The following is a 12,673-nucleotide window of genomic DNA, read 5'->3' on the forward strand; positions in this document are numbered from 1 at the left end:
AAAATAGTGCCTGGGCACTTCCACAATAAATGCCAAGTGTAGCTCACAAGGACCAGATCTGTTAATAAAATAAATTCAGATCCCTCCAAATAAAAATTCAGACACATTTTAGGCTCCTCAGTTCAGTGGGCTGAATCCCTGAATCTGCTAAATTATTATGGAAAAACTCTTATCTCTGCCTGTCAAAAATCACTGCTGTCTTGGTGGGAGGGTGTGTGTGTGGGCCCTCTGGGGAGGGACGAATTGCTTCATAATAACTTAGATTATGTGCAGTGTAGCATTATCTTCAAGAGTGCCACATACTTGAAGAGGCACAACACAGGATCTGCGACACAGCCGACCCAGTCCAGGTGACAGGGGCCAGAAGGGAGACGGGTGTCTCCCACATGGATTGCTGAAAAGTGACAGAGTGCGACTTCTAATCCAGCCCCCTGAATCAGTCCAGCATCCCTTCTCTGTGGACAGCTAGGCGACCTCTGGAAGAGACAGGGTGAGGGTTCTGGGTATGATTTTGGCTAAGGGGGGGGGGGGGTGTGACCTCTAGGATAGCCCGGCTTGCCTCAGGGCCTCCTGTCTCTTAAGTGGGTAGGGGCAGGCTAGCGTCTAGGCCGTCTGTAAGGGGGATGCAAGGGGCCTGATTCTGCAGCATGGGGCAGGCCTTGAGTGTCTGTCCAGGGAGCTGATCACACTCGGCCAGGGGGAGTGAGGTGGGAGAAGTTGCATCTAACGCAGAAAAGAGAAAAATGTGAGGGAAATGAATCCCCAGGTTCCAGGTTCCCTGGCAGAAGCCCTGTGAACAAGGATTTGGTTTGTCCCTGTGGGGCCTCCTACCATACCTCCCGTGCTCTCACCTCCATTCAGGGTGACTCACGCCTGCAGAAAGGATGAATCATGTCAGTTACGAAACCAAAGGGCTCCTGAGAGGGAGGCTGGAAAGGACCCGGGGAAGCCACCTCCACAGATCCTGCTTTCTCCCCACCCCTCCTGCCCCCTATTGCCCCACCTCTATCTGCCAAGCCACAGACTCGAGCGAGCTCTCCATAGGAATTTCTTCTGGAAACGGGACATCGGATCAGTGGTCGTCTTGCCTTCCCACCTCAAGGCCTTCTGGGGCCTATGTTTTGTTTTCTCTCCTGTATTCATCCGGGTAAAGTCTTGCTTTCCACGTGATGCCAGTTGGGACCAAGGGGTCCTGAAAGTAATGGGAGAAGAGATCCTGAAGCAGTCCTCACCTCTCCCCACTTGCTTGTTCACAGTGTGAACACTTCCATAATTCTCCAGGGTGCACCAAATAATTACCTGCTGCATTCTAGGCTGCTCCAGGCAGCAGGGGCAAGGATGATTCAACTCACTTTCCCACTGACTGGTACCAGCTCACCAGGAGCTTTTAAGAGTCTACACGAGTGAACACCTACCATGTGGCAGGCCCTGGGCTCATAAAAACAATTGTTTATGGACAGCTTATCGCCCCGCAAGAGCTCATGTCATCCTCAAAACAGCCCTATGGGGTGGATACTGTTGTCATCCCCATTTACAGGTGGAGCCCTGCGCTCAGCAGGGACAGCGACGTGCCCAAGAATCACACAGAAAACGAAGCAGACAGCTTGGGGATTCACCTGTACCACCTGCTTCTCCAGGGTCGGCTGCGCCTCGGGGTTTCTGCTGTGCACTCCTTGAGTCCGGCTAATCTGTCAGCCGTCTTGGCCCCACTTAACGTGCCTCTCCAATCAGGCCTCGTTCTCCACCGGGCCACGACCCTGTCTTTCCTTGGGGCTTCTTTCCTTTAGAACCCAGAGCCCTTGCAAACCCACCATCTCACACTGAGATGAGCAAGGCCACCCTTCAATGAGATTAAACTCGACCCGGTGGGTGAGGCCTCCAGGCTGCCCGACGGGTGGGAGGGCTCGGGCCTGAGCTCCCCGGTCTGGACTCACCTGAGCTGCCCCAGGCGGGGGCGGGGGGTGGGGAGCCTCTCGGGGCTCCTGGTAGAACGTGCGGGGGGCGGACAGGGCCGCCGCTCGGGGCCGCCCTGGGCCTGTGTCCCGAGAGCCCTAAAAGTCTGCGAGAAGTTCCCCGGTGGGGGGCGTCTCGGGCCTCCCCCGCCGCCCGCCCGCACCGCCTGGTGCCCCCCTCCCCCCACCCCCCGGCTCGCGCTGGTCCTGGTGCGGGCCGCTGGAGCGCGGGCCCAGGGGCGCCACCGGGCCGCGCGGGCGGGAACGCGCCGCGGCCGCCTCCTCCTCCCTCGCTCCCGCCCGCAGCGGCGGCGGCGGCGCTTCCCCGGCGCGGAGCGGCTTTAAAAGGCGGCACCCCACCCCCCGGCGCACTCGCCGCTCGGGCGCCGCGCGAGCCTGCCGCTGCCATGCCTCCGCGCGCGCCGCCTGCGCCCGGGCCCCGGCCGCCTCCCCGGGCCGCCGCCGTGGACGCCGTGGACGCGGGGGGCGCCGGCGGGCCCGGGCTCCGGCCGCTCGCGCCGCGCCCCTGGCGCTGGCTGCTGCTGCTCGCGCTGCCCGCCGCCTGCTCCGCGCCGCCGCCGCCGCCGCGCCCCGTCTACACCAACCACTGGGCAGTGCAAGTGCTGGGCGGCCCGGCCGCGGCGGACCGCGTGGCCGCGGCGCACGGCTACCTCAACTTGGGCCAGGTGAGTGCGGCCGGCCCCGCGCGCCCAAAACTTTCCCGGCCGCCGGTGGGCACGGCGCGAGGGGGCGCCTCCTTCCGGCCCGCGGCGCGGCGGCCGCGCGCGGGCAGGGGTCCGGATCGGCTCGGCCCTCGCGGTCGGGGGGCGGCCCCGGCGCCCGGCGGGGAGTCGACTGGGGACGCGGGACGCTCGGCGGGACCCATCGGGTGGCCCCAGAGCGCCCACTCGGGCCTGGAGCGCCGCGGGCAGTTCCGCCGGCCCGGCGGCCCGGCGCGGGCACCTGCCCGGCGGGGCGGGAGAGGGAGCCGGTCTCGGGCGCCGCGCTCTGCCCGCGGGCGCTGTCCTCAGTGCCCACCAAGCTCTCCCTGGCCTCGGATCCCCGCTCCGCCACACCGGACCCGCTGTCCTCGACGGGGGGCGGCGCGGGGCTCAGGACCCTGAGCGCGCCGGGGCGGCCCCGCGGCTCGCTGGTGACACGCGCGTGGCCCAGAGGCTCGGGGACCCGTGCTGACTCGGTGTCCGCGGCTCCAGGAGGGAGGGCGGCCCGGAGCCTGGAAGCAGCCGTGAGAGGCTTTGCAGGCAGCTCAGGACCCTGCACCCGCGCGGTGGGCTGGAGGCAGCGGTCCTGCGTTTAAGACCCCTTCCGGCACCGGCACCGGGGAGTTGGCTTTGATTCTGAGCTTCTGTCGCTGTTCTCAGGGCTGCTCTCCACACTAGCTGTATGACCTTAGGCGAGTCACTTTCCCATCCCATCTTCAACTGTAGGGACGGTGGCAGTTTGTACTGGCTGCATTTGTTGGGAAGATCAGTGTTGTCCGGCAGCAAAACCCCAGGCCGGGCCCTAACCCTGGTCAGTGAGCCCAGAGCCCTCCCACGGCCTGGGTCATCGCTATTACTGTCAATTAGCAAGAGAGGACAAGCCCTGGGCACGAAGGTGGCATAACCCCAAAGGAGGCTGAGGCAGGTCCCTCCCCCCCCCCCTTCGCCAACCCTACAGAATGGCAGCGGGCAAGGGATTGATTTGTGGCCCGTGGAGGGGCAACAGACTGAAGTGTGCGGTCCCACCAGGGGACCTCTCCGTGCAGTTAACAAATCTCCTACAAACTCCACACTTAGAGGGATGAAGCGAAGCGACAGGGAAGCGCCAGCTCATAACTCAAACCCTAGTGCCAGGCGGTGTTAAATTTAGTTTCATCATTATCCGTGACAGAAGCCAGCAAAGTGTGGTGTGGCCCCAATGTAAATGACATTTCTTCTGCATCCTAAGTCCCGCACAGAAGCTGCTAATGTGAGATGTGTGGCCTTCCGGAAAAGTCAATTTCTGCGGCTTGCTCTGTACTTCAGGCGGCAGATCAGAGTGTGTCTGAAAAAATGCCACCGTATCTTTTTGTGTATCTTTTATACAGTTTGCTCAGGTCTCTTCAAACACCCTGTGATGGAAGATGTTGCCTTTGGGTAGCACTGGCTTCATTTCTACTTGTGGTTCCTAAATCTCCCCAGCTGATGGTCCAGCCTGAAGAAGGTGTTCCTCGGGGCGCCATCCCCGTTGGTTGCTAGGGCCCCCCGGCTCCTGCTACACTTCGCTGCTCTGCCCAGGTGGCCTGGCAATTTGTCTTCAGCTCAAAGTGACTCTCAAACTGCACGGTAAATTACAAAGTGCCTGGGTTTCTGGCTCCTATAATTAAAGGAGCAGAGGGGAACTGACGTTGAGCCGTGAAGCTCCTGGACATGGCAATGAGAGGCACACACAGTGCCTCCCCCTCACAGTTCCTGTCCCCCACAATAAAAAATGCCAGGGCTTTGAAACAACTTCTGTCAGACTCACTGAGCTGAGTCTCATACGCAGTGTGCTGTTGTCATTTTACCCATGGGGGAGGTTCCTCCAGGTACCTACCTGCCCCGACCTGGGACCTTCTGGGGAGTCTCTCAAGGACCCTCCAGTTCTGTCCAATGCAGCCAGGGTAGACTGCCGTGGTGCCTTCGCCCAGCTAGGGAGTCAGGGTGTCATTCGCAAACGGAGGGATTAGTTGGTTGGGGATCCGAGCAGTCTCAGAGGCTGTGTGTGTGTGTGTGTGTGTGTGTGTGTGTGTGTGTGTTTACTCAAGGACAGCCTATTACTCTTTATTCCAAAACCAGCTTTTCTCCCTCCCTCCCCCAAGTGAACTGCTAATGTGGAAAAGGCCTGGAGCATTCCAACCTCTACCTATTCACTAAGAACTCTTTTAAAAACCTTATTTGCCTTTTTCAGCCGGGAGAATTCGTGACTCATAAATAAGATGTAGATATTATTAGGTTTGATTTATGGATAAGTAAACTGAGGGAAAACAAGGGATGGAAGCCGTTTGGGTCCACACAGTGTGTGTCACCTCTGATAACTTTGCTCCCTGCTCTTTGTCTCCTGCTGCATTCTCTGGTCTGTGTCCTTTGTGTGAGACCCTTTCCCCAAACCCTTAATGGGCAACTAGTGTTATGCCTCCTACCTGCCCTGACTCACAGCCCTGCTGTGCTCATGGGTCTTTGTGATGCTCTAACTCCTGGCTTGATTGTTTTACTCTCTTTTATGCAACTGATAACCTGATTCCATGTATTTTAAGTGGTGCAAAAGTAATAGAGAGAGAGAGAGAGAATGAGAGAGATGGATGCCTTTCAGACTGATAAAGGCTCTGGATCTTCTCCATTGAAAAATATGCATCAGCAGGAACCAAACTAGCCTCTTTTTTTACCCTTCCGTCCCAGATAATGCACCACAATGTTGAAAGAAAGAAAGAAAGAAAGAAAGAAAGAAAGAAAGAAAGAAAGAAAGAAAGAAAGAAAAGAAAGAAAGAAAAGAAGGAAGAAAGAAAGATTTGGAAGAGTCAAATGTCATTATTGACAGGTGGTATAAGTAACTACGTGGATAATCCAAGAGAATCTAGAGACTGTTAGAATTAGTTATAGAATTGAACAGGGTGCTTCGTCACCGGTAGCTACCTATCCAACAGCAACATCTCAGAAGATAAAAGAAATGATAAAACACTGTAGCATAAAAGCTGTTAGAAACCTAGGAATAAATTTTTGAAAAAATGTGAAACTTACAGGCAGAAAATTATAAAATATTGGAAAGATGTTTTGAAAGAAAGGTCTGAATAATGAAGGGATGAGCCATGTTCATGGATGGGAGGACTGATTATCACATGCCCCCTCCCCTGATTAATCTATAAATTCAGTGTAATTTAGTTGAAGTGCCAACAGGGTTTTATATGGGATATGAAGTCATACAACTGAATGCTAAAATTCACATGGAAGAGTAAGTTCCCAGAATCCCTGAGACGACTCTGAGAAGGGAGAAAAAGGAGGGGAGTGTGCTGTGCCAGGGAGCGGAACTTCCCATAAGGATGGTTTGACATTGGCCCAGGGATGGTCCCATCCATCAATGGGATCAACTCAAACCCGGGCACATATGGGAACATGTATGTGCAAGTGGAAGAGTTACAAATGGGTGGGGAAGGGTGGGCATTTCAGTCAATGGCGCTTCAGATCCTTACCTCACCTTGCACTACACAATAGTAAATTCCAGCTAGAAATAAACAGAGTGGAATACTTTTATGACATTAGGACAGGAAAGGATTTCTTTTTTTTTTTATTTTTTTTAACATTTATTCATTTTTTTGAGACAGAGAGAGACAGAGCATGAATGGGGGAAGGTCAGAGAGAGAGGGAGACACAGAATCTGAAACAGGCTCCAGGCTCTGAGCTGTCAGCACAGAGCCCGACGCGGGGCTCGAACTCACAGACTGCGAGATCATGACCTGAGCCGAAGTTGGACGCCCAACCAACTGAGCCACCCAGGCGCCCCAGGAAAGGATTTCTTAAGACAGAAAAAGAACAAATAAAGGAAGAGATTGATCCATGAAAAGTTCTGTGTAACAAACACATCACAACAGAGTTTAAAAGCACATAGTAGACTAGAAAACATATTTACAACATATAGCACACAGGTTGGTGCCAAGATTATTTAAAAAGATATAAATCAATAAGTAACAGATAAATGCCACATAGAAAAATGGAGAAATGTATGAATAGGGAATTCAATGAAGAGGAAGCCCAAACGGCCAATGAACACGAGGAAAGCTGCTGGGCCTCCTGGGAGTTATGAGGACAGTGCAACACGAAGCAGTGACAACATAGCACTTCACACCGTCAGATCGACCGATGTGGAAAAGTGTTAGTATCAAGTGTTGACAAGGATGTGGAGCCACGGAACTTCCCGAGGCTGCTGGTCGAAGTGGAAATCGCTATAACTACTATGGAGAGCAATTTGGCCCTTGACAATGAGGTAGAATTGCATCAGCACGTTCATATCTAGGCTTCTACTGGAGAGAAGACCTTACGTAAGTGCGCAAGGAGCCTTGCAGAGGAAGGTCACAGAAACATTTTTTAAATGAAAGGAAACACGTCCTAAATATCCGTCAGTAGGAGAATGGAGAAATAAATCAAAATGGTCACATGATGGAATATTATACAATAGCTAGAAAGGAACTAACCAGGGACACCTGGGTGCCTCAGTTGGCCTAGCGTCTGACCCTTGATTTTGGCTCAGGTCATGAACGCAGGGTTGTGGGACCAAGCCCCGAGTTGGGCTTCACGCTGAGTATGGAGCTTGCTCAGGATTCTCTCTCTCTCTCTTTCTTTCTCTTCTCTCTCCCTTTCCCTCTGCCCCTCTCCCCCACTCACACACACACTCTCTCTCAAAGAAAAAAAAGATAAGAAAGGAATTAATCAGATAAGTATCTACAGAGATAAATCTCTACATGTGAAAAGGCACATTGCCAGTGCACAGTGTAGTAGTATTTATGTAAACTTTAAAAAACACACTAAGTAATTCTGTATTATTTGTGAATGCATACACTTGTAGGAAGCATCCACATCAAGTTCAGGTTAATAGTAGAAGGGAGGGAGGGGGGAGAAACTGAGAGAGGAATGTCAAACTTTATCTGCAGTGTTATAATTCATAATATACAGATATAGGGGCATACATGTGTGTATATATAACACAAATTTGGGCTTTTGTGCTTTTCTTTGTATCAAAATTTATATATGGTGATGTGTACACGTGGGTGCAGACATGCACGTATACATGCACGTACATATATACACTTACGCACACACACGTACACACATATATGTCAATACACATGAAATGTTAAAGGGGGGGGAAGAAAAGAAAAATGCACCTCACATGCACACATCGTGGTGTTCCTGGATTGTCTGAAGACTGTCTGTGGACACACAGGTGGAGGAAGAAGCCCCTATTTAGGCCTCCTGAGCTGGGCCAGTCTGCTTGTCAAGCAATTGGTGACCTAGAGAACCAGAATGCCTAGCTCAGATCACCAGGCTATTTGGGCAGAGCCAGACCCAGAGCCCTAGAACCCTGCTCTCAGCCATCACCCTCTCTCTTCTACCCCCTCTGTTTCTTTATTTTTTTAATTTTGTAATGTTTATTCGTTTTTTTGAGAGACAGAGTCAAAGCATGAGCTGGGAAGGGGCAGAGGGAGACCCAGAATCCGAAGCAAGGTCCAGGCTCTGAGCTGTCAGTTGGGCTTGAACTCATGAACCATGAGGTCATGACCTAAGCCGAAGTCGGATGCTTAACTGACTGAGCCACCCAGGTTCCCCTCCTCTGCTTCTTTGTCTTTCAAACCATTTGGTGGCCCACATGGCCCTCACTCTAACCTATATACATTGTAACCTTTGACCCCAATGACTCCAGGAAAAGACTGGTTGTGCATGTGAAAGGGATGGCAACAAGATATTCTCACCAACCAAATCACAACATTTCAGCACCTGCAGCTTTTGGAAGTGATATTTATCTTAAAGGTGGTGCTTTGATACCATACTTTCCCTTGCATTTTTTGCTTTGCCTGAGGTATTGAGCTAATTTGTTGGTTCTGAGTCTGAACATAAAAAGGCAGGCTGGCTGCCAGGGCCCCTAAAAGATCTAAGAGCCTTAAATGATTTTGAACTTGCCTTAAATAGTTTTGCTTAAAATAGCTACAGCGCGGGACATACCTGGCCCAGAATTTCAGGTGGGTCTGCTTAATTCACTTGTCAGCAGAGGAAAATTGTCATGCTGCAGACAGCTTGTTCTTACAATCAAAAAAAAAAAGCTGAGGCTTTAGCCAGGTGTTAGAATAATGGGCCAGCATTTGTTCCGAGTCCGAGCAGAGTGTTGGGGGCTTGAGGGGGACAAGGGGAGGCCCAGAATAGCAGTCACCTGTGACCTAGTTATCTGGTTTTGATTTTCAGTCTGAGGCTGTCTTGTGTTAATACTCTGAGCCAAGAGCCATGCATGCAGGCTGGCCTGGGAGTAGAAATGGAGAGGTTCTGGGTGTGATGTGGTGGGGTGAGGGTGGAGAGAGAGATAAGATTGGGATTGTGAAGCTCGTGGTATCATATGGTATCATACCCTCCGTTTGACATCTTTCTTCAGATGGTAACAGTGTTAAGTGGACAGGGTTTTATTTGAATAGACTGCCCTCATAAGTCACGGGAACTGTGGTGGAGAGAGATGACTGAAGCTGAGTGGCTGTGCGTGGAGCCAGGTGGCCAGGAGGAGACTCTGAATCAGGCCAGAGTGGATGCTCAGCCGAACGGTCCCCTGGAAGAGTTTGGGTCTCTCGAGGCAGAAACCAACAGCACAAGTGAGCAACAGAGCTGTGGACGGGGTGGAGAGCCCGAAGCACCTGTCTGCGGCCTCTGCCTGGCCTTGGGCTTTGGGTGACCCCAGGGCCCTGCAGGACCGTTCACACACTGCAGAACACCCTGGGGCCTTTTGGGTCTTGAGCCTTTGCACAGATTTTTGCCTCTAAGTTGCAGTTCCTCTGAGCCTCCACAGCCCGGGCCAAGGGGGCTGATGCATCTCCCTCTCCTTCCAGGGCCCTGCAGTGGAGGGCTGCCTCTCTCCCTTCTGGCCTTTGGATTGTGGCTTGGCCTTGGCATTGAGCAGAAGCCCTGGCACGTGCTTGTGTCTAGCCAATGAATGTCTCTTCTGCAGGTGCTCCCACTCATGGAGCCCTCGTGCCACCCCTGCAGAGAGGTGTCACCAAGCCTGTTTAATCATGAGGAGCGCTCAGGCCCAGTTCAGTTCTGACTTGTGCAGGTCACAAACTGGTGACTGACAGGCCAGGGTCTAAACCCATACACTCTGACCTGCCTTCCACTGTCATCACCTTTGGCTGACTGACCTTGGACCTGTTTCTCAGATACAGGTAAGCCATCGGGCCAGAAAGCCATCAGCTCACTGCTGCCATTGACAAAGAGCCTATGTGGACCCCACTGGCCACTGTTTCTCCTTCTTTCCACCTGGCTCACATGCACACGCACACACAGTGCTGCATGTCAGCACTGTTCCATCCAGAACACTTGGTGCTGGCTCCTTGTCATCGGTATTGAAACTTACATCTCTCCATTTGGGAGGGAAAAGTATGCTCCAATCCTTTTTGGTCCTTTGAGGATGGATGCTACACTCAGTTGCTCAAACTCTGCACACTATGAACGGAGGAATCATCCCTCACTGTAAACCTTCTCCTCTCTGTGTGGTCCCTGTCCCCAGAAAGGATTGGCAAACCCGGTGCCTGAGCTCGAGGACCGGAAGTCACCGCCGCCTCCCCCTCCTTCCATGCCTCCCGTCTGGTTTGTAACTCAGCCTGTCTCGTGGGTCTCCTGGATGGCTCTCAGGTCCCCCTGCTTTCCTGCTGCTGTTGCCCAGCATAGGCCGGGGGGCCTCTATCACCTCTCACCTGTCCATCCTGCTACCGGGCCTCCTTCTGCCCTGGCCCCAACTCTCCTGAACCACTTCACGCTCTTGCTTCCCTTCAGGTTCCCTTATGCTATTCTTTCTTCCTGGGATGCCCTTCCCACCCCCTGGCTAGCCTCTTGTCCTTCCCAGACACCTGCAGGCCTGCCCTGATTTCCCCAGCCCTCCTAGGCTCCCCAGCCCCCATCACCCCGACGTTGCCTATTGGCTTGTTCATTTCTGCCACCAGGCTCTGGGCTTCCTGGGTAAGTCAATCCGTAGTTGGTCCTCTGGCTGCTCTTGAAGATCGGTTCCAATCCTGCCATTTCTCTGATCGTGGAGGGGCCACTCCAGGGTGGCCAGAGGACATGCCCTCACTTATTCTGTGTTTGCTGTGTGCTCTCACTGGTGCTGGGCCCTCAGAGGCAAGAGATGTAGCCTCTGCCTGACCAGAACCTCTTGGTTAGGGGGGAGGATGTGAGCATTTGTGAAGGAGCAGGTGACACTCGTACATCTCCATATCTGTTGGCTGAACCGTCTCCACCCCTACTTTTTGAATTTTAATCCCTTGTTTTTTGGAGTCACCTGGCAGACGGGCCCCTCCCGGGCTTGTGCCTGTGTTCCTGCATGGGGATGACCCCATGATGCCCTAGTTTGCTGCTAGGTGAGGTCAGCTACACAGGGCGCAAGGGCCAGCAGTGCCCCGCCCTGGAGACCACCATGGTGCTTCAGACCCTATGGGCCCTCTCATCCCATCAAATCCCACCTCTTCCTGATGTCCTTGAGCCTGTACTGTTGGAGGATTTTGGAGACCCGGTGGGAGGCACAAGGCACTCTGTCCAGTGCTGCGGAGAACAGGGATGAATAGCCATCAACTGTTGGAAGGGAGCCTCATGCTCCATGGGATGGGATCGGCAGCTCAGGTTCCCATGGTAACCAGCCCATCAATGCCCTTAGTGTCAGGACAGTGGCACCGCTGAGAGGAAGAAACAGTCTCATTGTCTCCCCCTTGGTTGCTTGGGTGCAAAGCAGCGATGCTCCGCGGGGCCCCACAGCCTCTGGCCCGACTTGTGTTGCCGCCCTGCCGCATATGACCTGCTTGAGGAATCGGGGTCAGAAAGTGGCCATCGGCTTCAGCTTCCTACCCCTCCTTGGGGCCTTTACACTCCTGTCACTGGCTGACATCCAGTCATTTCCGGAGTCCTTGTTGGGTGAATCCAACTTCTCAGTGGGAAGAAACAGCCCAATGGATCAGACTCTTGAAGCTCTGGATGATGAGCCAGACTGCATTTGCCACAGGGGTGGATCAGTCTGCGCCCAGTTTTGGCAGGCGGGTTTCTGGAAGGGTCCTTGATTTCCAGAGGCTCTCCCCTTTGTTTCAAAAACTTGTGAGGATAGCTCTCAGAGATGACCTCCTGTGTTCATTCAACCAGCACCTCCTTCTTGCCCATGGGGGGCCCGAGTCTACTCCGGTGACCTTGTCAGACTCTCCAGGGTGGACACAGTCTGGGGAGGTGGCAGAGAGGCAGGCAGGGCCACCCGCTTGCCACGTAAGGGCCTGCATGCAGTTGTCCCTGGCTAGGAGAAGGCAAAGCTGTTCCTTTGCTAGCCCTGTCTCATGCCCTGTTCTCCACGCTGGAAGCCGGGACTTCGCTCTGGATTTCCCTCATGTCCACATCCACTGGCCACGGCCCTGTCCACTCTGCCTCCTGGCTTCTCCCTTGCAGCCCTGCCTGCTCCCGGGACACTCACACTCTCTCTGGTAATACCTGGGTTACTGCCTCGCTGTTCTCCCTGCCCCCTTCCAGGTCAGTTCCCACACTGCTGACTGGACAGTGCTTCAGGACCAAAATCCTCATGCCGTCCTTTCCCTGCTTTGAACCTGGCCAATGCTCTTGTGCAGCAAAGCCTCACTCCTTTGGCTCTTGGGGAGCGAACTATCCCTCTCTCTTGTTCTGGCCTCAACCCAGAGCCCTTCCCTTTTGCCGTTTTCCAGCCACCCCTTTGCCATTCTGGAAACTTTCCCTATACTTTATCTTTCTTTTGCACCTGCTATTGGTTGCTATTATTTTAGCCCCGGTGCCCATTCCCTGTATATTCTGCCTGGCCAACACTGCTCTTCAGAATTAGCGAAAGTGCTGTTTCCTGACCTGTCTGCTGCCTGGCAGGCCTGAGCACTGTGCTCTCAGAGCTCCACAGAGGGCCTCAGCTAGACCCCTGCCGTCCACCACACACACAGACATTGTGTGAGAGCATCTTGTCCT

At 53.7% G+C, this 12,673-nt stretch overlaps 1 protein-coding gene across 2 annotated transcripts in view; it reads left to right on the top strand.

Annotated features, from left to right (window-relative positions):
* Nucleotides 1-2,259: 2,259 nt before the first annotated feature.
* Nucleotides 2,260-12,673, top strand: part of PCSK6 (proprotein convertase subtilisin/kexin type 6) — a 193,076-nt gene continuing 182,662 nt past the window's right edge. Inside the window, exon 1 of one of the 2 annotated variants that reach the window (XM_086711391.1) lies at nucleotides 2,260-2,638. In XM_086711391.1, the coding sequence (XP_086567517.1) occupies nucleotides 2,360-2,638 (279 nt within the window). In that variant the 5' untranslated portion in view covers nucleotides 2,260-2,359. The remainder of the gene's footprint in view (nucleotides 2,639-12,673) is intronic. The other variant, XM_086711393.1, reaches the window with a different exon arrangement.

Source organism: Puma concolor, chromosome B3 (genome assembly GCF_028749965.1).
Source record: "Puma concolor isolate L17-30 chromosome B3, mPumCon1.1.hap2, whole genome shotgun sequence".
Lineage (NCBI taxonomy): Eukaryota > Metazoa > Chordata > Mammalia > Carnivora > Felidae > Puma > Puma concolor.